The sequence below is a fragment of the Eschrichtius robustus genome, chromosome 13 (assembly GCF_028021215.1).
Source record: "Eschrichtius robustus isolate mEscRob2 chromosome 13, mEscRob2.pri, whole genome shotgun sequence".
Lineage (NCBI taxonomy): Eukaryota > Metazoa > Chordata > Mammalia > Artiodactyla > Eschrichtiidae > Eschrichtius > Eschrichtius robustus.
Genome location: NC_090836.1, coordinates 57,759,268 through 57,786,324, shown reverse-complemented (window position 1 = coordinate 57,786,324; position 27,057 = coordinate 57,759,268). Strand labels below are relative to the sequence as shown.

Below are 27,057 nucleotides of genomic sequence, written 5' to 3'. Positions count from 1 at the left end.
GTGAGAATTTTCTCCAAGCTCTCCTGAATGTTGATTTTTAAAAGAAATTTGGAATATATGCCAAATAGAACTCTTTCATAATGTTGATTATCTAGCCACATATTAAAACAACCATACCATTTGCTCTGTCATTTTAATAAGTATGTTTCAGTCTTAACCATATTCCAGCTACAAGTAAAAAAACTGGAAAGCTATTCAAGCTTTCAGTCATAATAACGTCAAAAACTGTCCTGTGGTTTTTTAATTTACCCAATCCAAATAGCACAGACAAAAAATTTTTGCTTGAATTCACTTTAACTCTCTGGTTGTTTAATCTTCTCTATTATTGTTCCAATTTGTCACCCTTAACTACCATAATAACATGATTTTTAGACCTTCATACCAAAATAACTACTTGGTTCCTTGAAAGTGGAGGGGGAAGGTGGGCAGGAATCCGTGGTTTCACTGAAACTATAGCGTGTGTTTGACAGGCCAAAAGAAATATTCAAGAGTACTTCCATGGCAACATAGCTTTAGACAACAAATGAACCAAAGACTATATAGGTACTGGTGGTGATAAATGCTAAATGGCTGAGAGGAGTTCTATTTTTTCTGGTCTCTGATGGAGACCTGTTCTTTCAGGTCCAACTCTTAGACTGTTTTGAGAGCTTCAAGTAATTTAAGTAAATCCAAAAGTATAAACAATATGAATAAAACATGTTTAGACCTATTATTTCAGCTTTACTGAGGTATAATTGACATAAAATTACAAGACGTTTAAAATGTACATCATGGTGATTTGATGTATGTGTATATTGTGAAATGTACATTCATCTCATTAATTAACACATCCATCACCTCACGTATTTATCCTTTTTGGGGGGAGGTAAGAACATTTAAGTTTACTCTTTCAGCAAATTTCAATTATACAATACAGTGTTATCACTACAGTCACCACGTTTTTCGTTAGATCCTCAGACCTTATTCATCTTATAACTGAAACTCTGTACCCTGTTACCAACCTCACCTTATTTCCCCCACCCCCCACCCTGGCAACCACTTTTCGGCTCTGTTTCTAGCCTTTGACTTTTTTTTTTTTTTAAGATTTCACATATAAGTGATTCTATGCAGTATTTGTCTTCCTCTGCCTGGCTTATTTTAGATTAATTACATTTAAAAAGTATTCCAACCCATGTCCTCAAAAGCTGTATAATCTTCCTTTACAAACCAGAGTTTTTATTTAAATTGTATAAAAACCATATATATGGTTTGTTTTTTTTAATTAGTCATCAATTTTATACACATCAGTGTATACATGTCAATCCCAATCGCCCAATTCATCACACCGCCACCCCCACCCCCCCGCCACTTTCCCCCCTTGGTGTACATACGTTTGTTCTCTACATCTGTGTCTCAATTTCTGCCCTGCAAACTGGTTCATCTGTACCATTTTTCTAGGTTCCACATATATGTGTTAATATACGATATTTGTTTTTCTGACTTACTTCACTCTGTATGACAGTCTCTAGATCCATCCACGTCTCAACAAATGACCAATTTTGTTCCTTTTTACGGCTGAGTAATATTCCATTGTATATATGTGCCACATCTTTATCCCTTCGTCTGTCAAAGAGCATTTAGGTTGCTTCCATGACCTGGCTATTGTAAATAGTGCTGCAATGAACATTGGGGTGCATGTGTCTTTTTGAATTATGGTTTTCTCTGGGTATATGCCCAGTAGTGGGATTGCTGGACCATATGGTAATTCTATTTTTAGTTTTTTAAGGAACCTCCATACTGTTCTCCATAGTGGCTGTATCAATTTACATTCCCACCAACAGTGCAAGAGGGTTCCCTTTCCTCCACACCCTCTCCAGCATTTGTGGTTTGTAGATTTTCTGATGATGGCCATTCTGACTGGTGTGAGGTGATACCTCATGGTAGTTTTGATTTGCATTTCTCTAATAATTAGTGATGTTGAGCAGCTTTTCATGTCCTTCTTGGCCATCTGGATGTCTTCTTTGGAGAAACGTCTATTTAGTTCTTCTGCCCATTTTTGGATTGGGTTGTTTGTTTTTGTAATATTGAGCTGCATGAGCTGTTTATATATTTTGGAGATTAATCCTTTGTCCGATGATCGTTTGCAAATATTTTCTCCCATTCTGGGGGTTGTCTTTTCGTCTTGTTTATGGTTTCCTTTGCTGTGCAAAAGCTTTGAAGTTTCATTAGGTCCCATTTGTTCATTTTTGTTTTTATTTCCATTACTCTAGGAGGTGGATCAAAAAAGATCTTGCTGTGATTTATGTCAAAGAGTGTTCTTCCTATGTTTTCCACTAAGAGTTGTATAGTGTCTGGCCTTACATTTAGGTCTCTAATCCATTTTGAGTTTATTTTTGTGTATGGTGTTAGGGAGTGTTCTAATTTCATTCTTTTACATGTAGCTGACCAGTTTTCCCAGCACCACTTATTGAGGAGACTGTCTTTTCTCCATTGTATATCCTTGCCTCCTTTGTCATAGATTAGTTGACCATATGTGGGTTTATCTCTGGGCTTTCTATCTTGTTCCATTGATCTATGTTTCTCTTTTTGTGCCAGTACCATATTGTGTAGATTACTGTAGCTTTGTAGTATAGTCTGAAGCCAGGGAGACTGATTCCTCCAGCTCTGGTTTTTTCCCTCAAGACTGCTTTGGCTATTCGGGGTCTTTTTTGTCTCCATACAAATTTTAAGATTTTTTGTTGTAGTTCTGTAAAAAAATGCCATTGGTAGTTTGATAGGGATTGCATTGAATCTGTAGATTGCTTTGGGTAGTATAGTCATTTTCACAATGTTGATTCTTCCATTCCAAGAACATGGTATATCTCTCCATTTGTTGGTATCATCTTTAATTTCTTTCATCAGTGTCTTATAGTTTTCTGCATACAGGTCTTTTGTCTCCCTAGGTAGGTTTATTCCTAGGTATTTTATTCTTTTTGTTTCAATGGTAAATGGGAGTGTTTCCTTAATTTCTCTTTCAGATTTTTCATCATTAGTGTATAGGAATGCAAATTTCTTTGCATTAATTTTGTATCCTGCAACTTTACCAAATTTATTGATTAGTTCTAGTAGTTTTCTGGTGGCATCTTTAGGATTCTCTATGTATAGTATCATGTCATCTGCAAACAGTGACAGTTTTACTTCTTCTTTTCCAATTTGTATTCCTTTTATTTCTTTTTCTTCTCTGATTGCCATGGCTAGGACTTCCAAAACTATGTTGAATAATAGTGGTGAGAGTGGACATCCTTGTCTTGTTCCTGATCTTAGAGGAAATGCTTTCAGTTTTTCACCATTGAGAATGATGTTTGTTGTGGGTTTGTCACATATGGCCTTTATTATGTTGAGGTAGGTTCCCTCTACGCCCACTTTCTGGAGAGTTTTTATCATAAATGGGTGTTGAATTTTGTCAAAAGCTTTTTCTGCATCTATTGAGATGATCATATGGTTTTTATTCTTCTATTTGTTAATATGCTGTATCACATTGATTGATCTGTGTATATTGAAGAATCCTTGAATCCCTGGGATAAACCCCACTTGATCATGGTGTATGATCCTTTTAATGTGTTGTTGGATTCTGTTTGCTAGTATTTTGTTGAGGATTTTTGCATCTATATTCATCAGTGATATTGGTCTGTAATTTGCTTTTTTGTAGTATCTTTGTCTGGTTTTGGTATCAGGGTGATGGTGGCCTCATAGAATGAGTTTGGGAGTGTTCCCTCCTCTGCAATTTTTGGAAGAGTTTGAGAAGGATGGGTGTTAGCTCTTCTCTAAATGTTTGATAGAATTCACCTGTGAAGCCATCTGGTGCTGGACTTTGGTTTGTTGGAAGATTTTTTAAATTATTTATTTATTTTTGGCTGCTTTGTGTCTTCATTGCTGTGTGCAGGCTTTCTCTAGTTGCGGTGAACAGGGGGGCTACTCTTCGTTGTGGTGTGCAGGCTTCTCATTGCGATGGCGTCTTTTGTTGCAGAGCACAGGCTCTAGGCGTGCAGGCTTCAGTAGCTGTGGCTCGTGGGCTCTAGAGCACAGGCTCAGTAGTTGTGGCACACAGGCCTAGCTACTCCGAGGCATGTGGGATCTTCCCAGACCAGGGCTCGAACACGTGTCCCCTGCATTGGCAGGTGGATTCTTAACCACTGTGCCACCAGGGAAGTCCCCTGTTGGAAGATTTTTAATCACAGTTTCAACTTCATTACTTGTGATTGGTCTGTTCATATTTTCTATTTCTTCCTGCTTCAGTCTTGGAAGGTTATACCTTTCTAAAAATTTGTCCATTTCTTCCAGGTTGTCCATTTTATTGGCATAGAGTTTCTTGTAGCAATCTCTTAGGATGCTTTGTATTTCTGCGGTGTCTGTCGTAACTTCTCCTTTTTCATTTCTAATTTTATTGATTTGAGTCCTCTCCCTCTTTTTCTTGATGAGTCTGGCTAATGGTTTATCAATTTTATTTATCTTCTCAAAGAACCAGCTTTTAGTTTTATTGATCTTTGCTATTGTTTTCTTTGTTTCTATTTCATTTATTTCTGCTCTGATCTTGATGATTTCTTTCCTTCTGCTAACTTTGGGTTTTGTTTGTTCTTCTTTCTCTAGTTCCTTTAGGTGTAAGGTTAGATTGTTTATTTGAGAATTTTCCTATTTCTTGAGGTAGGCTTGTATGGCTGTAAACTTCCCTCTTAGAACTGCTTTTGCTGCATCCCATAGGTTTTGCGTTTTCGTGTTTTCATTTTCATTTGTCTCTAGGTATATTTTGATTTCCTCTTTGATTTCTTCAGTGATCTCTTGGTTATTTAGTAACGTGTTGTTTAGCCTCCATGTGTTTGTGTTTTTTACGTTTTTTTCCCTGTAATTCATTTCTAATCTCATAGCATTGTGGTCAGAAAAGATGCTGGATATGATTTCAATTTTCTTAAATTTACTGAGGCTTGATTTGTGACCCAAGATGTGATCTATCCTGGAGAATGTTCCATGCGCACTTGAGAAGAAAGTGTAATCTGCTGTTTTTGGATGGAATGTCCTATAAATATCAATTAAATCTATCTGGTCTATTGTGTCATTTAAAACTTCTGTTTCCTTATTTATTTTCATTTTGGATGATCTGTCCATTGGTGTAAGTGAAGTGTTAAGGTCCCCCACTATTATTGTGTTACTGTCGATTTCCTCTTTTATAGCTGTTAGCAGTTGCCTTATGTATTGAGGTGCTCCTATGTTGGGTGCATATATATTTATAATAGTTATATCTTCTTCTTGGATTGATCCCTTGATCATTATGTAGTGTCCTTCCTTGTCTCTAGTAACATTCTTTATTTTAAAGTCTATTTTATCTGATATGAGTATAGCTACTCCAGCTTTCTTTTGATTTCCATTTGCATGGAATATCTTTTTCCATCCCCTCACTTTCAGTCTGTATGTGTCCCTAGGTCTGAAGTGGGTCTCTTGTAGACAGCATACATATGGGTCTTGTTTTTGTATCCATTCAGCAAGCCTGTGTCTTTTGGTTGGAGCATTTAATCCATTCACGTTTAAGGTAATTATCGAGATGTATGTTCCTATGACCATTCTCTTAATTGTTTTGGGTTTGTTTTTGTAGGTCCTTTTCTTCTCTTGTGTTTCCCACTTACAGAAGTTCCTTTAGCATTTGTTGTAGAGCTGGTTTGGTGGTGCTGAATCCTCTTAGCTTTTGCTTGTCTCTAAAGCTTTTGATTTCTCCATCGAATCTGAATGAGATCTTTGCTGGGTAGAGTAATCTTGGTTGTAGGTTCTTCCCTTTCATCACTTGAAGTATATCATGCCACTCCCTTCTGGGTTGTAGAGTTTCTGCTCAGAAATCAGCTGTTAACCTTATGGGAGTTCCCTTGTATGTTATTTGTCGTTTTTTCCTTGCTGCTTTCAATAATTTTTCTTTGTCTTTAATTTTTGCCAATTTGATTACTGTGTGTCTCAGCGTGTTTCTGCTTGGGTTTATCGTGTATGGGACTCTCTGCACTTCCTGGACTTGGGTGGCTATTTCCTTTCCCATGTTAGGGAGGTTTTCGACTATAATCTCTTCAAATATTTTCTCTGGTCATTTCTCTCTCTCTCCTCTTTCTGGGACCCCTATAATGCGAATGTTGTTGCATTTAATGTTGTCCCAGAGGTCTCTTAGGCTGTCTTCATTTCTTTTCATCCTTTTTTCTTTATTCTGTTCCGCAGCAGTGAATTCTACCATTCTGTCTTCCAGGTCACTTATCCGTTCTTCTGCCTCAGTTGTTCTGCTATGGATTCCTTCTAGTGTAGTTTCCATTTTAGTTATTGTATTGTTCATCTTTTTGTTTGTCCTTTAATTCTTCTAGGTCTTTGTTAAACATTTCTTGCATCTTCTCGATCTTTGCCTCCATTCTTTTTTCTGAGGTCCTGGATCATCTTCACTCTCATTATTCTGAATTCTTTTTCTGGAAGGTTGCCTATCTCCACTTCATTTAGTTGTTTTTCTGGGGTTTTATCTTGTTCCTTCATCTGGTACATAGCCCTCTGCCTTTTCATCTTGTCTGTCTTTCTGTGAATGTGGTTTTTGTTCCACAGGCTGCAGGATTGTAGTTCTTCTTGCTTCTGCTGTCTGCTCTCTGGTGGATGAGGCTATCTAAGAGGCTTGTGCAAGCTTCCTGATGGGAGGGACTGGTGGAGGGTAGAGCTGACTGTTGCTCTGGTGGGCAGAGCTCAGTAAAACTTTAATCCTCTTGATTGCTGATGGGTGGGGCTGGGTTCCCTCCCTGTTGGTTGTTTGGTCTGAAGCAACCCAACACTGGAGACTACCTGGGCTCTTTGGTGGGGCTAATGGTGGACTCTGGGAAGGCTCACGCCAAGGAGTACTTCCCAGAACTTCTGCTGCCAGTGTCCTGTCCCCACGGTGAGCCACAGCCACCCCCTGCCCCTGCAGGAGACCCTCCAACACTAGCAGGTCTGGTTCAGTCTCCCCTGGGGTCACTGCTCCTTCCCCTGGGTCCTGATGCACACACTACTTTGTGTGTGCCCTCCGAGAGTGGAGTCTCTGTTTCCCCCAGTCCTGTTGAAGTCCTGCAATCAAATCCCACTAGCCTTCAAAGTCTGATTCTCTAGGAATTCCTCCTCCTGTTGCCAGACCCCCAGGTTGGGAAGCCTGATGTGGGGCTCAGAACTTTCACTCCAGTGGGTGGACTTCTATGGCATAAGTGTTCTCCAGTTTGTGAGTCACCCACCCAGCAGTTATGGGATTTGATTTTACTGTGATTGCACCCCTCCTACTGTCTCATTGTGGCTTCTCCTTTGTCTTTGGATGTGGGGTATCTTTTTTGGTGAGTTCCAGTGTCTTCCTGTCGATGATTGTCCAGCAACTAGTTGTGATTCTCGTGTTCTCACAAGAGGGAGTGAGAGCTAGTCCTTCTACTCTGCTATCTTGGTTCAGGCTATATCCCCCACGTGTATTTTACAGTTTTTTTTTTTTTTTCTTGTAGTTGATTTCTAATCTCATACGTTGTGGTTGGAAAAGATGCTTGATATGATTTCAGTTTTCTCAAATTTACCAAGGCTCGCTTTGTGGCCCAGCATGTGATCAATCCTGGAGAATGTTCCTTGTGCACTTGAGAGGAATGTGTATTCTGCTCCTTTTGGATGGAATGCTCTATAAACATCAATTAAGTCCATCTGGTCTAATGTGTCATTTAAGGCCTGTGTTTCCTTATTGATTTTCTGTCTGGATAATCTGTCCATTGATGAAAGTGGGGTATTAAAGTCCCCTACTATTACTGTGTTACTGTCAATTTCTGCTTCTATGGCTTTTAGTATTTGCCTTATATATTGAGGTGCTCCTATGTTGGGTGCATATATATTTACAATTGTCATATCTTCTTCTTGGATTGCTCCCTTGATCATTATGTAGTGTCCTTCTTTGTCTCTTGTAATAGTCTTTATTTTAAAGTCTATTTTGTCTGATATGAGTATTGCTACTCCAGCTTTCTTTTGATTTCCATTTGCATGGAATGCCTTTTTACATCCCCTCACTTTCAGTCTAAATGTGTCCCTAGGTCTGAAGTGCTCTTGTAGACAGCATATATATGGGCCTTGTTTTTGTATCCATTCAGCCAGTCTATGTCTTTTGGTTGGAGCATTTGATCTGTTTATGTTTAAGGTTATTATTGATATGTATGTTCTTATTGCCATTTTGTTAATTGTTTTGGATTTGTTTTTGTAGGTCTTTTTTCTTCCCTTCCTCTTTTGTTCTCTTGTGATTTGATGACTAAGTTTAGCATTGTGTTTGAATGACTTTTCCTTTTTTGTGTGTGTCTCTGTTGTAGATTTTCAGTTTGTGGTTACCATGAGGTTTTGCTATAGCAGTCTATATATAAACAAGATTGTTTTAAGTTGCCAGTCTTTTAATTTCAAATGCATTTCCTGTATCCTGCATCTTGCTCTCTTCTTCTCACAATTGCTGGGTTTGATATCATATTTCTGTGCCTATGATTTCCTACCTTTACTGTATGTTTGCCTTTACCAGCGAGTTTTTCCATTCGTAATTTTTTTGTTTCTAGTTGTGGCCTTTTCTTTTGACCATAGAGAAGTTCCTTTAGTATTTGTTGCAAAGCTGGTCTGTTGGTGCTGAATTCTCTTAGCTTTTGTTTGTCTGTAAAGCTTTTGATTTCTCTGTTGAATCTGAATGAGAGCCTTGCTGGGTATTCTTGGTTGTAGGTTATTCCCTTTCATCACATTAAATATATCATGCCACTCCCTTCTGGCCTGCAGAGTTTCTGCTGAGAAATCAGCTGCTAACCTTATGGGAATTCCCTTGTATGTTATTTGTTGCTTTTCACTTGTTGCTTTTAATATTTTTTCTTTGTCTTTAATTTTTTGTCAGTTTGATTACTGTGTGTCTTGGTGTGTTCCTCCTTGGGTTTATCCTGCTTGGGACTCTCTCTGGTTCCTGGACTTGTGCGACTGTTTCCTTTCCCATGTTAAGGAATTTTTCAGCTGTTATCTCTTCAGATATTTTCTCAGGTCCTTTATCTCTCTCTTCTCCTTCTAGGACCCCTATAATGAGAATGTTCATGCATTTAATGTTGTCCCAGAGGTCTCTTAGACTGGCCTCATTTCTCTTCTTTCTTTTTTCTTTGTCCCACTGCAGTGAATTCCACCATTCTCTCTTCCAGGTCACTCATCCATTCTTCTGCCTGTTACTCTGCTATTGATTCCTTCTAGTGTACTTTTCATTACATTTATTGTATTGTTCATCTCTGCTTGTTCTTTAGTTCTTCTAGGTCTTTGTTAAACATTTCTTGTATCTTCTCGATCTGTGCCTCCATTCTTTTTCTGAGATCTCAGATCATCTTTACTATCATTACTCTGAATTATTTTTCAGGTAGACTGCCTGTCTCCCCTTCACTTAGTTGTTGTTCTGGGGTTTTATCTTGTTCCTTCATCTGGGACATATTTCTCTGCCATCTCAATTTGTCTAACTTTCTGTGATTGCAGTTTCCATTCTGCGGGCTGCAGGATTGTAGTTCTTCTTGCTTCTGCTGTCGCCCCCCACCCCCCGGTGGATGAGACTGTTTAAGAGGCTTGTGCAGGCTTCCTGGTGGGAGGGACTGGTTCCTGCCCATGGGTGGGTGGAGCTGGGTCTTGTCCCTCTGGTGGGCAAGGCCATGTCAGGGGGTGTGTTTATCAGGCAGCTGTGTGCTCAGGAAGACATTAAGCAGCCCGTCTGCTGATGGGTGGGGCTGTGTTCCTACCCTGTTGGTTATCTGGCCTGAGGCGTCCCAGCACTGGAGCCTACAGGCTGTTGGGTGGGGCCAGGACTCGGTGAGAAAACGGCAGCCTCCAAGAGGGCTCATGCCAATGAGTACTCCCCAGAACTACCACACCACCACCAGCAGTGTCCTTGTCCCTACAGTGAGCCACAGCTGCCCCCACCCCCTGCTTCTGCAGGAGACCCTGCAATACTAGCAGGTAAGTCTGGCCCAGTCTATTATGAGGTCACTGCTTTTTTCCCCTGGGTCCTGGTGCATACAAGACCCTGTGTGTGCCCTCCAAGGATGGAGTTTCTGTTTCCCCCAGTCCTGTGGAATCCCTGTGACCAAAACCCACTGGCCTTCAAAGCCAGATTCTCTGTGGGCTCCTCCTCCCATTGCCAGACTCCCAGGCTGGGAAGCCTGACACAGGGCTCAGAACTTTCACTCCTGTGGGAGAACTTCTGTTTCCAGTTTTTGGGTCACCCACCTGGCATGTATGGGATTTGATTTTATTGCGATTGCACCCCCTCCTACTGTTTTGTTGTGGCTTCTTCTTTGTCTCTGGATGTAGGGTATCTTTTTTGGTAGGTTTCAGCATTTTTGGTCAATGGTTGTACAGCAGTTAGTTGTGATTTTGGTGTTTCCATAAGAAGTGGTGAGCTCACCTTCTACTCTGCCATCTTGTCTCCTCTCAACAGTGAATTTAAATGTACAGTTCTGGAGGTTAGAAGTTCAAAACCAGTATCACTGGGCTAAAGTCCAGGTGTTGGCAGGGCTGGTTCCTTCTGGAGGCTCTCAAAACATCTAGCTTTGAAAATGATGGGGCTCACATCCATGAGACCCACAAGGCTATAGAAAACTGAGAAAGTTCTTAAAGACTTACCTGGCTACCCGCCAGGACCCAGCGCTAAGGCAGCTGACTGAAAAGTGCCCAGTCTTTCTGTGAAAGAGGCGTATCTGCTTGTCTGAAAGTTTCAGTCTGAGGGGCAGTCATCTAATTTAACATACATCTAGGAGCCAACTGAAATACTCTCCAAAGATGGATGCTTGTGGCTGCCATCTTTGCCCTGTCCCTTCACCTCCCTCCAGGATCCTGGTATCTCCTGGAGAAGAGTTTGTGCACTTGTCTGGTGCACTGTTTTCTGCAGTTGCCACCCAGGGGCTACCCCTTGATTTCCTGGTTCTGTTGGCCAGCAGGTCTTGTGTTCATAAATCCCACAGAACTGAAACAAACAGAGAAGGAGTTCTTAACCAGCTACACTCAGGGCACAGTGGAGAGGCAGCAGACTGAAAACCCAGTCTTTCTGTGAAAGAAGACTATTAGTTTATCTTCATAGTTATGGCCTAAGGAGCAGGATTCTAATTAAATACACATCTAGTGGCTGACTACAATCATTCATCAGAGGCCACTGGGCACCATCTTCACTCTCAACCTATGCCCTACCCCAGATCACCAGTGTCTCCAAGAAAGGAGCCTGTGTACCCATCTGGCCCCTTGGCTTTTTTGGCTACTGCCCAGAGAACACAACCCTTGATAGCCTGGCTCTGTTGGCCAACAGGGCTTGTGTTCATGAGTTCAAAGAGATGAGCAAAGCAAACAAAAAAATGGCTCTTAATTGGCTGTCAGTCACCCCAGGGCTCAGTGCAGAGGGAGTAGACAGAAACACCCATCTCCCAGTCTTCCCCCGAAAGAGGTATATTTGTATACTTTCGAAGCTGTGGGTTTGGCTTCCGATCTGCCTGAACCTTTGTGCTGACTGAGATACTCCCCTTTGGGACACTGACAGGTCTTGGCACACCCTCAACTACTGGAGCCATTAAGACTAAAGTAAGCTGCTGGGATAATCATAAAAGTTTGAGAGAAAACCCAGAGCTGGGGCAGGGTTGAACAGTAAGTTCACCTCTTACACAAAGCCACTCCTTCAAGACTGGAAGAGATGGTTGTTTTATATAATGCATAGAAACCAACACAGAGAGTCAGCACAGAGGAATATGTTCCAAATGAAAGAACAAGATAAAACCCCAGAAAAGAGCTTAATGAAATAGAGGTAGGTGATTTACCTGATAAAGAGTTCAAAATAACGGTCATAAAGATGCTCACTGAGCTCAGTAGAACTATGCATGAACAAAATGAGAATTTCAACAAAGAGAAAGAAAATATAAGGAAGTACCAAATAAAAGTCATGGAGCTGAAAAATACAGTAGAGGAGTTCAACAGCAGACTAGATGAGGCAGAAGAAAGGATAAGTGAACCTGAAGACAGGACAATGGAATTCATCCAATCAATCAGAGAAGCAAAAAGAAAAAGAATGAAAAAGAGTGAAGATGGCTTAAAGAACTTATGGGACAACGTCAACAGACAAACATTTGCATTGTAGGGGTCCCAGAAGGAGGAGAGAGAGAAAAAGGGATATAAAACTTATTTGAAGGAAAAATGGCTGAAAAGTTCCCTAACCTGGGGAAGGAAGCAGACATCCAGATCCAGGAAGCCTGGAGAGTTCCAAATAAGATGAACCAAAAGAGACCCACATTAAGACACATTGTAATTAAAGTATCAAGAGTTAAAGACAAGTAGAGATATCACCTTACCCCTGTTAGAAAGGCTATTGTCAAAAAAGACAAGAAGCAACAAGTGTTGGCAAGGATGTGGAGAAAAGGGAACCCTTGTGCACTGCTGATGGGAATGTAAATTGGTGCAGCACTATGGAAAACAGTATGGAGATTCTAAGAAAAATTAAAAATAGAACTACCATATGATCCAGTAATTCTACTTCTGGGTATTTATCCAAAAGAAATGAAAAAACTAACTTGAAAAGATATCTGCACCCTCCATGTTCACTGCAGCATTATTTATAATAGCCGAGACACAGAAGCAACTTAATTGGATGGATGAATAAAGAAAACGGGGTATATTTATACAATGGAATACTATTCTGCCATAAGAAGAAATCTTGCCATTTGTGACAATATGGACAGACACTGAGGGCATTATACTAAGTGAAACATCAATAAATCAGAGAAAGACAAATATCTTATGATGTCATTATTATGTGGAATCTTTAAAAAAAAAAACAAAAAACCAACTCATGATACAGAGAATAGATTGGTAGTTGCCAGAGGCAGGGGGTGGGGAAAAATACGTGAAGGAAGTCAGAAAGTACAAACTTCCAGTTATAAAATAAGTCCTGGGGATGTAATGTACAGCATGGTAAATATAGTTAAATACTGTATTGTATATTTGAAATTAGCTAAGAGTAAATCTTAAAAGTTTTCATCACTAGAAAAAAAATGTGTATGTTAACTGGGCATATTATGGTGACTGTTTCACAATACATATATTAAATCATTATGTTGTACACCTGAAACTAATATGATGTTATATTTTTATTATATCTCAATTTTTTTTAAAGTTTACCATCCCTTCTCAAATACTCGATTAACTCAAAACAGCTAATAAATATTGGGCATATTTTTCTTAAATAATTACAAGAATTTTTTTTCATATGCCATAAAATGTGGTATTAACATTTAATTCTTTTTGTCTTGCAGGTGTAAAGGGTCAAATTTTTGATCAGAATGGGACTCCATTACCCAATGTAACTGTAGAAGTCCAAGACAGAAAACATGTCTGCCCCTATAGAACCAACAAATTTGGAGAGTATTACCTCCTTCTCTTGCCTGGATTCTATGTAATAGAGGTAAGTATACAGTGCTAACTATTGTTATGAAAATATTATAGAACTCACAATACTTACTTACCTAGAAAGAATCTAAAATAAGTCTGGAAAGTCCAAAAGTAGATACATCAGGACAGAATAAAAGGCCAACTTGCATTTAGCGGGGAGTGAGTGAGGTGGCAATAATAGGAACAAACTCAGAAAATCATGTTTTTTCCCCAACTGGCAATTTTTTAAATAGAAGCCAAATCCCATTTCGGGTGGTACCTTTTATGATTAAAAAAATGGAACAAACCTTATTAATAATAAGAATAAATAAACAATGTGGGGTGGTGGGATGAATTGGGAGATTGGGATTAACATATATACACTACTATGTATAACACAGATAACTAATGAGAACCTACTGTATAGCACAGGGAACTCTACTCAATGCTCTGTGGTGTCCTAAATGGGAAGGAAATCCAAAGAGGAGGGGCTATATACATAGAGCTGATTCATTTTGTTGTACAGCAGAAACTAACACAACATTGTAAAGCAACTATACGCCAATAAAAATTTAAAAAGCAAAAACAAAAAAAAAAATGTAGCCACAGTTCTTCCAAGCTTCATGGAATACCAGTTTAACATCTGTTCCGTGAACCATAACTTCTACTATTAAAAAATTGATTGTGACACAAGTTCCTTAGAATTCACTACAAATAAAATTTGATCCACAAAGTTTACCACTATATTAAGTGATACATATTTTGCAGCCTGCTCATAAGCAAACGATGGTGAGTTTTCCAATCAATGCAAGTAAAATTCCAGATTTTAATTTTATTTAGATGCATGTTTCTAAGGCTTTTCTTCCTCTAAGGACGCATGGACTAGTTTGAGGCTGAGTGGGTTTATGTGAATGAACTAAATGAATAAGTATCTGATTTATTTGGCCAGATTATGACTCTTCCTCTGTGATGTGACTTTATCTAAGAATGTCAAGATTCATCTAGTTTGCTTAGTGGGTCTAATGCCAGCCATAGTAGTCATTCTGTATAGAGCTACTCCTGAGAGAAGGTAGTCATCTATTCTGTAGTAAAAACTGGCTTTGTAGTTGTTTCATCTTTAGGACATAATAAAGGGCATGGTTTTCAGTTCATAAAACTCTGTAGGATTAAAAACCCCTGCTCCATAGGTTATCGCCAAAGTACCCAGCACTTTGAGTGAGGGGCTCATGCTTATCTTTCCTCCTACTGAGGACATGAATAGAGCTGGAAAAACCTCAACTCACTATGAATCTTTGCCTAAAAAGGCCCTTTATTTTCCTGTTATTTACTGTGACATTTTCATTCTGTGGAAAAAAAGGGTTTTCCTTGTAGTGAATCTATCAATAAACTGTTTTTATGCAATCCCATAAATAAGCCACATCTTGGATATATGTATATGTATAGCAGATTCACTTTGCTATACACCTGAAACTAACAATTTGTAAATTAACTATACTCCAATAAAAAATTTAAAAAATAAGCCGCATATTTATAGAATAAAGTTATGAATTGTTCATTTCCAGTTAGACTAACACAGCACAAGTTGGCTTTAGTTACTAGCTCTAGGACAAAAGCGGAAGGTAAGACTCTGGAAGCTGAAATGAATGGCTAAAATACATGCCAATTAGTGGTTATGTAAATGTTATTCCCTATTCTTTTCCCTCTCTACCATATGTAATAAAAGCATTTCTCAGTAGCAATAGTCTATAGTTAGTTTAGCATTTGTCATTATTTTCCTGATCATTTCCTCCACCAAAAAGATAAATCTAGCTGAAGATTCAGACTCATGGACAAAACCAGGTAAAATCAAAGCTTTTTAAAGAAGCAATAACTTATATATACACTTAGATCAGCTGCAAGGAAAATGGAATAAATTGAGAAAAAAATTCCACTTATAAATAATATTGACACAGAATCAGGATATTAAGTACAGACTTGAGACAAAGAGAAACAGTCAACTCTTTACCTTTGCGCTCCATGAAAACGATGGGGACAGAAATCAGTCTATTGCTTCTGACTTACATCTCCAGATAAAGGAACTGTCTTTATTTCACTTTGTAATTCTCAGCAACAGCATTAACAACGGTGGTCCATATCAGTAGGCACTTGGTAACTCATTCACCGAGCAGGACTGAAGCTGTTTCTAGACCGGGGAGACCTGGCAGGTTGTTACATGTGTTTCATAAAGGCTGCATTTTAGTGGTGGATATCAGTGTTTTTCACTGTTGGCACCACAAAACATCTGAAATCACTCAGATAACTTTCTTGTTTCCTCTCAGGTTACAGTCCCTGGACACAATCCACATCTCACAAAGGTGACTATTCCCCCAAAATCCCAGAACTTCAGTGCTCTTAAAAAGGATATTTTACTTCCATTCAGAGCACAGTTGGATCGTATCCCAGAATCAGATCCTTTATGTCCAATGATTCCTCTTTACGGAGATTTGCAAGGCCACTCAGCTGCAACAAAGCCCAGTCTGTTCTTGTTTTTAGTGACTCTTTTTCACATATTGTTCAAATAAAGCAAAATGTGAAACTCAACCCCCATCACCACCTTGAATCAGGGCTTACTCGTGCCAGGTTACTGCAACTCTAACTCCCTCTGTGGGACCTTGACTGGATAAACTCCACGGTCCTTCCCTAAGAAGAGGAATGTTTGTTTGTTTCCAAATCCTGCAACAAGCAATGTATGGTGATAATGAAAGGAATGATTTAGTCTTAATGATGGAAGACACCTACCCATCAAGTACTGCTCACTTACACTTAATCTTGAAGTAGTCTTAGAAATTTGTAAGAAGTTAAACTTGAGAAGCATGAAAGAAGTTCCTGCAAGAAAAAAAAGGAGGTAATTTTGTATACAGAGAGCCATTTGAATATAAGCAATGAAGATGAACATTTATTGATCACCTACTATATACAAGACCTTGCCATGTGTACTATATTTGAAGAGATAGTGCCATATATAATTTTCAGTGCAGGGAAAAATGATGATAGCACTGGGAATATTAAGTTTTGCCAACGTTCTAAGGAAATATGAGAGAAAATAGGCAACCACGTCTCAGTGGCCCAAGAAAATATGGACCTGATGGGATGACAAATTTGTCTACAGAGCCCCAAAATAATAGGTCAATTAAGGTAAGGGTCCCTGCCTTTCTGCAACCAGGTGCCACAGTCTTCGGTTATGCTGATGACCCCCAAATGCCTGAGCTTCAGACTCAGGTATGACTGCCCACTGGACACATCTACCTGGATGTGACCCATAGATACCTCAAACTCATCATGTTGAAAAATTGAACATACTTCTCTCCCCAGAGCTGCTCTTCCTCCTGCATTCTCTGTCTCAGTTACTGATAGCACCAAAGTAGAAACCTGGGAGCCACCCTTGATACCTCCTCCTCCTCCTCCATCCCATCTATTCAGTCACTAAAGATTGATGTTATTTGTATGAGTTGATTGATTCTACCCTCTCTTCATGGCTACTAACACCACCAGGTTTACGCCATCATAGCTCACCTGTACCACGACAACAGCTCTACTGGTCTCTTGCTTCCAGCTTTCTCCTCTTCACATCCAACCTCCACACAGCACTGGAGAAAGGGGTCTATTTAAAACAAAAATCGGCAATCAACTGCTTGTAGTTCCTACACACATAACACGCTGTGTGTCCCCTGTGTCTGCAATGCCATTCTGACCCACTACATTTTCTTTCCCACTCCTCCTTTAAAACCCAGTTCAGGTTGTTTAATGGGTACAGAGTTTCTGTTTGTCATGATGAGAAAGTTCTGGAAATAGATAGTGATGATGGTTGTACAACATTGTGAAGTATTTAATGCCACTGAATTGTATACTCAAAACTGGTTAAAATGGTAAATTTTATGTTATGTATATTATACCACAATAAAAAAAGAGGATAGTGACTATTAAATATTAAAATAATGCTTCATTAGGTGCTTCGTAATAATGTACTCTGCAAAGTGAAGGCTCCAAGGCATACATGCTGTGTAAATTACATGTCTTACTTAGGTGAAACTCCAACAGAAACAAAGACTAGTCTGTTAAAGAGTAAACAAGTAAAATATAAAGATCAATGATGATTCCCTTAAAAAAAAAAAAAAAAAACAAGAAAAACCTCAGTTCAGGTATCAACTCCTCTGGGAAACCTTTGCCGACCATTGTCCCATTCCACTCAGTTTCATCCCCTCCCAGCCAACCTGGGGGCCCTCTTTGCTCCGCAAATTAAACAGGTTACCTCTGTTGTGGGATTTATAGCACTGCACTATGCTCTTCTATTTCCATGAGTGATTTTCTCTGGCAGAGTGTGAGGTCTCTGAGACCAGGGTCTATTTAATTTGTTTGAAAAACTTATTCTAAATCCTATCACATGGTGACACCTGAATGAAGGAACCAAGTGCTCCAGCAAACTGCTGCTCTTGAAACATTATGTGCAAGAATTAGGGGAGGTGGGGGTACCAAACAGCAGACCAGCAACTCTGGGGAGCAGGTTTCTGAGTGCTGTGTATCGCTCATGAAAGTGAGTTGCCTTGGCTCTTATTTTAAATTGAAAGTCCTGTAGGGTCTGGAAACAGAAACTATAGTCGGCTTGGTACCTGCTTGAGACCCACAAATGAAAGGGAGATACATGGGCATTTAGGAGCTATTCCCATGCAAGTTTATTCAACATGCACAAAATCATACATGTTAATATCAGCAATATTTGTAGACCTCTTTTAAATCTGGTAATAACCTAAATATCTTGATCATTTTTATTTAAATAAGTGGTAATTTATCATATACTTGAAAGTATATATTAATATTGCAGAAAATGATTTTGGTAATATTACAGATAAAAGTATACAAAACTCAACTTGATTTACCATCAAGTCCTAAACAATTTTCAGTCAGGCATTCTGAGTTCTAACTTTTCCTTTTCTAAGATAGCAATTCTGAAGGGACATGAACCAAAATCTGATTTGGTTCATGAGCCTTAATGTAAATTTCTGAAGGAAATAATGCTTTTAAAATCAGAAATTTTATCAGAATCAAACTTAAAACCATTTAGAGACAAGCAAAACAATTTAGAAAATTTCCAAACCAAATATAAACCAAACCTGAATTTAGTTCAGAGCAGGTTTGGGGTATATTTTGCAGCGACAGCTCTGTGCTTGAAAGTGAAGTTTGCTGCAAGGATTTAGTATGGTAGAATCCCAGATACACCCTCCACTCATCAAGTGACGTGTTCAAGAGAAAAAACGACCATGGAATTCTGACTACAGTGAGACCAGATCCCCAACACCTTTCCTACTGTTCTCCGCCCTCTTAGGCTGTTGATTATGCTCCCCGGGTTCTAAGTTCAGGTGTAATTCCTTTTATAGAGAAACCAACATAGTAAAAGATTTTCAAGATAGGCGAAAAGAAGATAGCATGTATAATAAAATGATAATTAGGAGGCAGGAGCCCTGTGATTCAACCCACCACAGTTCAGTTTCCTTACCTGTAAAATGAAGGTCTCTGCTTGACTGTGATTCTATGACTATCAGTAGCAGCGGTGTAAGATGCCACACTCTGGTGCCAGTTTTGGGTACCTGCCCAGGTGGAGGAAGGATAATTAACACTCAAGAGGCATAAATATTTTGAAGGCAGTATAACTTATTAGAGACCAATAAACAGAATTGGTCTGAAAGCTGAAATATTGGCTAGCTAGAATGACCACTTAATAATATTTAAGGAAATGTTCATGAAGTAACACAGCTTTTACCCGTGTACCTCCTCAAATTATAATAAATGTTAACATGATGAATTTAAATGGTGGGGAGCATTTTAGAGAAATGTTAAGTCTCTGCAGGTAACTATCAGTGTTGATTTTGGTGCTTAATTTGTCACAGACTTGAGCTGTTGGATGTATCAGAAATGTTAAAAAGCCTCTTCTCAATATTTCTGAAAGTCTAAGAAATCAACATTTTTGTTCTAGAAGCAAATTTGCATTTGTAATATTTCTTAAAATGGTATGAGAGGCTAGCTCTACCTTTAGAAAGTAAAAATATCTGGCACTGGATTAAAAATATCTTTTCCTAGGGAATCTAGAAAAATGAGCATAGCATATTGTCTCACTGTGACAGGGGAAGTTGCTTATTGAGAAATTTGGTTCTTATTCTACATGGTGACAATACAGTTGATGCCTATGTCATGACAGATTTAGATTTGGGGGAAGGGGAGAAAATTATGATGGTTAAAGTGAAAAAAAGTTCACAGCACCTAAAGTAGAAATTTGGGGAAACAGTCTAACTTCATTATAGACTTTACATTGTATCACTGATAAGCAGATATTGTACTGTATTGCTCACAAACCATTTTATCATACTTCAGCATATGAACTACTCCATAGCCTTTTATAGATGTTGCATAAGCTGATTTTATAAGTTTTCTCAGTGACTTTCTTTTGTACTATAATTAAAAACTTAAAATGTACAAATTGTCTAAGACTAAAAAGTGTTATTGGGCAGGGGCCAAGACTACCTCTGAATTCAGTAAAATCAGAATATTTCTGATTCTCAATAAAGAATTAATATTTCTGTAAACAATAAATGCTGTTTCTTTCCATTACATTACTTTGAAAACAAATACTTACACCAGTGTACAAAGTCCACATACCAGAGAGAACTGATTGCCATCAAATAAAGACCAAATCTAATGACCTTTTATGAGGCAATAATATTGTAATAATTCTTCAAAGCCCAGAGAGTCCTTCCACAACAGTTCATATGATATATACCCATCCAAATTACTTTGTGCCATGGGGGAGATAATGGATGAAAAGTGTGCCTACTGGCACGAAAACCAAAAAACACACAAAAAATCACACAAAACACACATACCACACACACACACACACACACACACACACACACACACACACAAAATCTTTGGAAAATTCCCAGCGCACACTGTAAAGGGTCTGAGAAATCAAGCAGGAAGGAAATGGATTCCCCAAACAGACTCAGCCATGGAACCATTTTCTTAAATAATTTAGCCTAGTACCATCTCTTTGAACTTATATATCTAGAAATTTTGGGAAATGCTGGTATAGGGAGGGGTCTTTTGTCTTGAATAATATTTTATTGATTTCAAAGTGCTTTTGAAACACAGAATAATAAAAAATTTGCCTCTTCTAGGAACTGGATAACTAACAGCCCTAACCCTCATCCCTTCATCGATGTAACCTCTTAACATCGAATTTCTAGTCATAGGACGGAGAGGTTGGGCTCAAGTGTATGTCTGCCCCCTGAAACATGCTAAACAAATAATCGTTTAAATAAGACAAGACTGAGTAGGAACTGACTAATTTACAGGTACCAATTTCTAAAAAGTGACAAATGTCTCAATTTTGAAAATGAACTGGGGCCAGTTTTTCTATTTTCAAAAGAGAATTCATTATATAGGACCGCCTTCAGCAGGAGTTTCCCGGTATATCTTAGCTAGACTTTGATACTTTTTTAAAAAAATTTTTTGGCCGTACCACACGGCATATGGGATCTTAGTTCCCCAGCCAGGGATCGAATTCACACCCCCTGCAGTGGAAGCGCCGAGTCTTAACCACTGGACCGCAGGGAAGTCCCTAGACGTTGATACTTAACTTTGCAGCTCCTTATAGCATTTATTACTCCCTACTCCACCGTCCAAAGCAAAGTACAAATGAACTAAATTTTAAACTATTAGACATAGAGGGGAAAAAAAGTAAAAGAAGATAAACTGTAAAAAGGATTAGTCAGCTTTTGGGTTGGTAGTATGTTTTCGTTTTTTCCTACTTCATTTTTGAAATTTTCTACTATCTACTTTTAGAATGAAAGAAAAGCAACTGATTTAAAAAATGGAACCTCAAATTTCAGAAGCACCAGCGTACACAATTGCTACACCTTCTTAAATATTCATTGAAATTTCCAGATCTTAAAATAATAGTTTATTAACTTAGCTCAGTTACTTAAACTTTTCCCTAATTGATCAAGAACATGTTCTTCAACACTAACACATAGTATTTTTACACAGTGTTTGTCTCATGAAGCCCTGAAGGGTGAATAGTGAAGGATTTCAGGACCAAAATGTGTAACAACTCCCATTATTTCTTTGCTTTCTAGCCCAGCAATCTGTCTTCCAGGAGTATTCTGTACTTACTGTTAGGAGTCTACCTACCAGTAGTTAGGAGCTGGCGGTTGCCTTCCGAGAACTCCCAATGCGGTGCTTCCACCTGGTGGTTAAAGTGCTTAACTACAGAGACCTGGTCTTCTCACATGCCTCTTAAAAAAGAAAAATGAACGATTGTGAGAAAAGGTGAAAAAAAGTATTTTTTTAATACAGAGGGATGTTCTGTTTTTAAGAAAAGCTTTCCCAATTCTATTACAAGTCTGATACCATATCAACTTTTAAAGACCACTGTTTCCTTAGAATGTTTCTCTTTTGCCATTTAAGTAATTTATTGCATGGACAATATTTTTTCAGGATGATTCTTACAACTGTCTTGTCCTCTTGTAAATTAGAAAAAACTGCACAGCTGATTTCCTTGCCAAGCAACATCCTTTACTGAATGCTTACTGTGCACACAATGCATTATATGAGGCACCTGAGGGAACAAGGCAACACAAAAGGATGCTACAATCTGCTACTGAAAGATACAAAGCAGCAAGGCAGTGAATTTAAGTGTGAACAGAGTACCAGGCAACGTGGGAAAAAAAAGGGCAGGGTGAATTCAAGTCTAGCTCAGTGGGTTTATGGTCATGAATGGATGCAAGGAGGATATTATTAAACGACTTCTGGTCCTTCCCACCAGCCAGACTCCATCCCAGGCTCTATGCATTTATTGTCTCTAATTCTAAGGCCACTAAGCAAGTAAGTACCAGATCTGCTATTTTGAATTTAGCCTGTCCCAGTCCACTAGGATGAAAATTAAAAGTCATGAGAGACTCAGGAGGCCTATGACCTTTGTTGCAGCAAGAAAGATGAGAGAAGAGAGTGGTGAAAAGAAAGCACCTGTTCCAGACAGCTGTAAAAGTAAAATGATCAGGCAAACATCTGAGATAATGTCCAACAAGCAGTGAAATTATTGAAGTTTTTTTTTTAATATTTAAATCAGGGAAGCAACATGAAAATATCTGTAAATTATCTATAAATGAACCAAAAAAGAAAAAAAAAAGGTGGTGAAGTCAATTTAGGCAGATGTTACTGTGATCTTGGAAGAAGGCCTAATACAGGGTATTGCCTGGAAAGGTGTGAACCAAAAATAAGCACATAAAAATACTAAAACTTAACCGAGAAATAAATGAAATTCACCTAACATGACAGTAACAAAAAATGTTTTGAAAAAGTTGACACTTTGAATATGAAAGATATTTTGATAAGCTGACTTCAAGTTGTTGGGTGAACATATAAATAGTTGTATTCTGAAGGCAGATCTATGGGACTGAAACAAGGATGAGAGGGCAATGCTGGGAATTCACTGGTTGTCCAGTGGTTAGGACTCAATGCTTTCACTGCCATGGGCCCGGGTTTCATCCCTGGTCAGGGAACTAAGATCCCACAGGCCGTGGCAAAAAAAAAAAAAAAGAGAGAGAGAGAGGCAATGTCTATCAATTTTTTAAAATACGAATTTTTAAAGGAGAGTTTTAGAAGAGTGGTAAGAATTCAAGTATGTTTTAGGATCACCACCCTCCTAAAAACAATCAATTATGGTTCTCTTATCCAAAATAATAATATTCTAACAATATTTTAATATATAATTTCAAATGCATCACCTGCTAGTAAATTACTAAACACACGTGGAGTCTCCCAACTGCTTGTCACTGCACAATGCCCTTGTTCTATTTTCTGTTGCTCTTTGCTAGTTCCTGTTAACAGTTCATTTTACAATTTGTTATTATAATTAAACACTTCTGAGCACCTTCTAAATGTGCTGGTGCTTTCAGATAATTATCTTTTTACAGCAGTATTTGTAAATGTCAAAAATTCCCTATCATATCTAATTGAAAGCTGGCTGTATGATAGACAATATGGCCACAAACTTTTAAACAACTGGTACTTTTTAAAGAAATAATTATTAAGAAATAATTTTTTTATAAATACTAAGTCAAAACCCAATTCAGAATCCACATAACCAGAAAATGCAACTACCAACTTTTCACAATACAATGAATGACTACTTGCAGTTATTGTCATCAGCCTACAGACCTAAACACTAATCAGTACCTTTAAAACATTTATTAAAATTAAAAATCTAAATTATGCCAACAACTAACCCTGGTTTAGCTTTGGGACCCACAATCTCCTGCTTTTAAAGCCGGCTTCAAGACTCAAGTCCCAGTGCTTTGATTCATTCAATAAACTCTTATTGAGCACCTATATGTGTATCACAATCAAGATGTTCTTGGCTTCATGGAATTTAGTTTCATAGATGACACAGAGAAGTTACAGGCAATTACGATAGGGCTTTTCATGCTGACAAGTGACAGGGTAGCTAACCCTAGTCCCATCCGTGCACTAGCTACATCTCTTCCAGACCGTTCAGAACTATCACGTGTTGAGAAACCACTTAAGCCAGGCTGCCATATGGTAACACAAGTGAACAGGATAGGAAAACAACAGCATTTCGTGGCCCTACTAAATTGTAACATCATTCTCTCATGTTGGTCTTATTCGATGCCTTAGAGGCTCCCAACTGCCCATATATGTGTACTTCCAAAGTGGGCAAGCATGGACCTGCCAAAAAAAAAAAGAAGCATATTCAGACTACTGCCTTTGATTACCCAAACAGATGATATTCAAATATAATTTTTATTTTAACAAAACTAATTATAATGGGGGAGAAATGTGGCCAAGATGGCAGAAAAGGAAGACACTGAGCACACCTCCTCCCATGGGCACACCAAAATTACAACAGGGAAACTACTGATGAGAAAAACTGGAAGACTAGCAGAAAAGATCTTCAACCAAAGATATAAAGAAGGAACCACAATGAGCAGGGTAAGAGGGGTGGTGACGCAGTATAGTCAAAATCCATACCCGCGGGTGTGTCACCCACCAAGGAGCGAGTGGTCTGCCCCACATTGGGCTCCCCAGCCTGGGGAGTCCTGCACCAAGAGGATGAGCCCCTGGACGTTCTGACTTTAAAGGCCAGCAGGGCTTACTTTTGGGAGAGCCAGAGGGCTGTGGGAAATAGAGACACCACTCTTAAAGGTGCACACAAACTCTCACATACTCCAGGACCCAGAGTAGAAGCAGTAATTTGAAAGGAGCATCAGTCCCACCATCTGATCTTGGAGTCTCCTGGAGAGGTAGGAGGCAACTGCAGCTCACCCTGGGGACATAGACACTGGCAGCAGCCATCTTTGGGAGCTTGTTCTACCACATGAACACTGTGCTGGCAAGTGCCATTTTGGAGTCCTCGCTCTAGCTTATTAGCCTTGGGATCCAGCCCCTCCCACCAGCCTGTCATTATCAGTACTGGGATGCCTCAGCCCAAGCAACTAACCAGGTGGAGAGACAGCCCCACCCACCAGCAGGCCTGCCGCCTTAAGATCCCCTGAGCCCACAGTCAACCCAGGACCTGGCTCTGTCTACCAGAGGCCTCAGACCCTGGCCCTGCCTACCAATGGGCTGGCACTAGCCACAAGACCAGGCTCACCCACCAGTGGGTAGACACCAGTCCCAGGATCCCATGGGCACCAGCCCTACCCACCACCAGGCCAAAACGCCAACTCCAGGACCCACAGGACACTGTAGCTAAAGACCCCAGGACCTGGATCTGCCAACCAGTGAGCCAGCACTAGCCCCAGGACATGCTGGGCCTTGGCCCTGCCCACCATCAGGTGGACACCAGCCCCAGGACCACTTCAGTCCTGCAGCCTACAGTATCAGGACTCAGCCCACCCATCAGTAGGCCTGCACCAGTCACAAGACCCTCTGAGCCCTGGCCCTGCCCAACAGCAGGCCAAAACCAGCTCTGGGACACCTTGGGACCCTCAGCCAGCTGGTCCAGGATCCAGCCCCACCTACCAACAGGACACCAGCTCTAGGACCCTCAGGGCCCTGCAGCCAGAGACATGGGAACACAGTCCTGCCCACCAGTGAGCTAGCACTAGCTCCAGCACTGTCTACCTGCAGGCCAACACCAGCCCCAGGAACCCCCAGGCCCCGATCCCACCCACCAGCAGGCAGACACCAGCTCCAAGACCCTTTGGACCCATTAGCCAGCTGCCCCAGGATCCAGCCCCATTCACCAACACCGGCTTTGGGACACCTCAGACCCAGCAGCCAGCTGTGTCAGGAACTGGCCCCACCCACCAGCAAGCCAACATTAGATCCAGGACACACTCCCCCACCTCCATCCCCCGCAACCACCCACTCTAGTACCCGGCTCCACTCACTAGTGGATTAGCTGGAGCCCAGGATCCCCCAGGGCCCCATAGCCAGCAACCTTGTAATCCAGCCCTACCCACCAGCAGATGGCAGCCTCTACACAAGGCAGGGCTTGGAAACCAACCAGAATGGGACCAGCCACACCCACCAGATGGCCCATAGTAATCAGCCCACCACAACAGAAGGGTTCAAGCAGCCCAAATAGGCTGCCCTTAGAGCACATAGCCCTAGTCACCAGATAATGATCATAATGATGTTCAGAACTTTAGATAAAGTTCTATGGGTGAACAGAGCAAAAAGTTAGACAGTTTTAATGAAGAGTTAGAAAATATAAAGAAGAGCCAAACAGAGATGAAGAATACAATAACTGAAATGAAAAATACACTAGAAAGAATCAACAGTAGATTAGATGGTACAAAGGAATGGATCCACAAGCTAGAAGACAGAGTAGTGGGAATCACTGGAGCTGAACAGAAAAAGCAAACAAACAAGCAAACAAATAAAAAGAAATTAGGACAATCCCAATGTTCATAGCAGCATTATTTACAATAGCCAAGATATGGAAGCAACCTAAGTGTCCATCAACAGACAAATGGATAAATAAGATGTGGTATATATATAATGGAATACTACTCAGCCATAAAAGAGAATGGAATTTTGCCATTTGAAACAACATGGATGGACTTGAAGGGTGTTATGTTTAGTGAAATAAGTCAGAGAAAGCCAAATAATGTATGATATCACTTATATGTATAATCTGAAAAATAAAACAAACTTGTGAATGTAACAAAAAGAAACAGACTTACAAATAGAAACAAGCTAGTGTTTACCAATGGGGAGAGGGGAGAAGGAAGAGGGGCGGGGCAAGATAGGGGTAGAAGATTAAGAGGTACAAACTACTATGTATAAAATAAATAAGCTACAAGGATATATTGTGCAGCACAGGGAATATAGCTAATATTTTGTAACTATAAATGGGGTATAATCTTTGAAAATTGTGAATCACTATGTTTTACACCTGAAATTTATATTGTACATCAACTATACTTCAATTAAAAAAAAGAAAAGAAAATGAGGAGTTTAAGAGACCTGAGGGACATCTAGCGTACCAACATTCACATTATAGGAGTCTCAGAAGGAGAAGAGAGAAAGGGGCAGAGAATATATATGAGGACATAATAGCTAAAATCTTCCCTAACCTGGGAA

The 27,057-nt window shown here is 39.6% G+C and overlaps 2 protein-coding genes across 10 annotated transcripts in view; one reads left to right on the top strand and one right to left on the bottom strand.

Annotated features, from left to right (window-relative positions):
* Positions 1–15,995, top strand: part of CPM (carboxypeptidase M) — an 88,772-nt gene extending 72,777 nt beyond the window's left edge. The window contains exons 8-9 of the mRNA XM_068560041.1: positions 13,299–13,447; positions 15,732–15,995. Of these exons, the coding sequence (XP_068416142.1) occupies positions 13,299–13,447; positions 15,732–15,974 (392 nt within the window). The 3' untranslated portion in view covers positions 15,975–15,995. The remainder of the gene's footprint in view (positions 1–13,298; positions 13,448–15,731) is intronic.
* The window catches only part of MDM2 (MDM2 proto-oncogene), a 79,625-nt gene that overhangs the window by 13,510 nt on the left and 39,058 nt on the right, over positions 1–27,057 (bottom strand). For 2 of the 9 annotated variants that reach the window (XR_011075932.1, XR_011075936.1), the window contains exons 13-16: positions 21,637–21,740; positions 18,944–19,034; positions 16,966–17,053; positions 15,419–16,278 (exon numbers count right to left, since the gene is read on the bottom strand). The gene's annotated coding sequence lies outside the window, so the exon portion shown is untranslated. Of the gene's footprint in view, positions 1–15,418; positions 16,279–16,965; positions 17,054–18,943; positions 19,035–21,636; positions 21,741–23,732; positions 24,193–27,057 lie in introns of all 9 variants that reach the window. The other 7 variants (XR_011075935.1, XR_011075934.1, XR_011075933.1 and 4 more) reach the window with 7 other exon arrangements.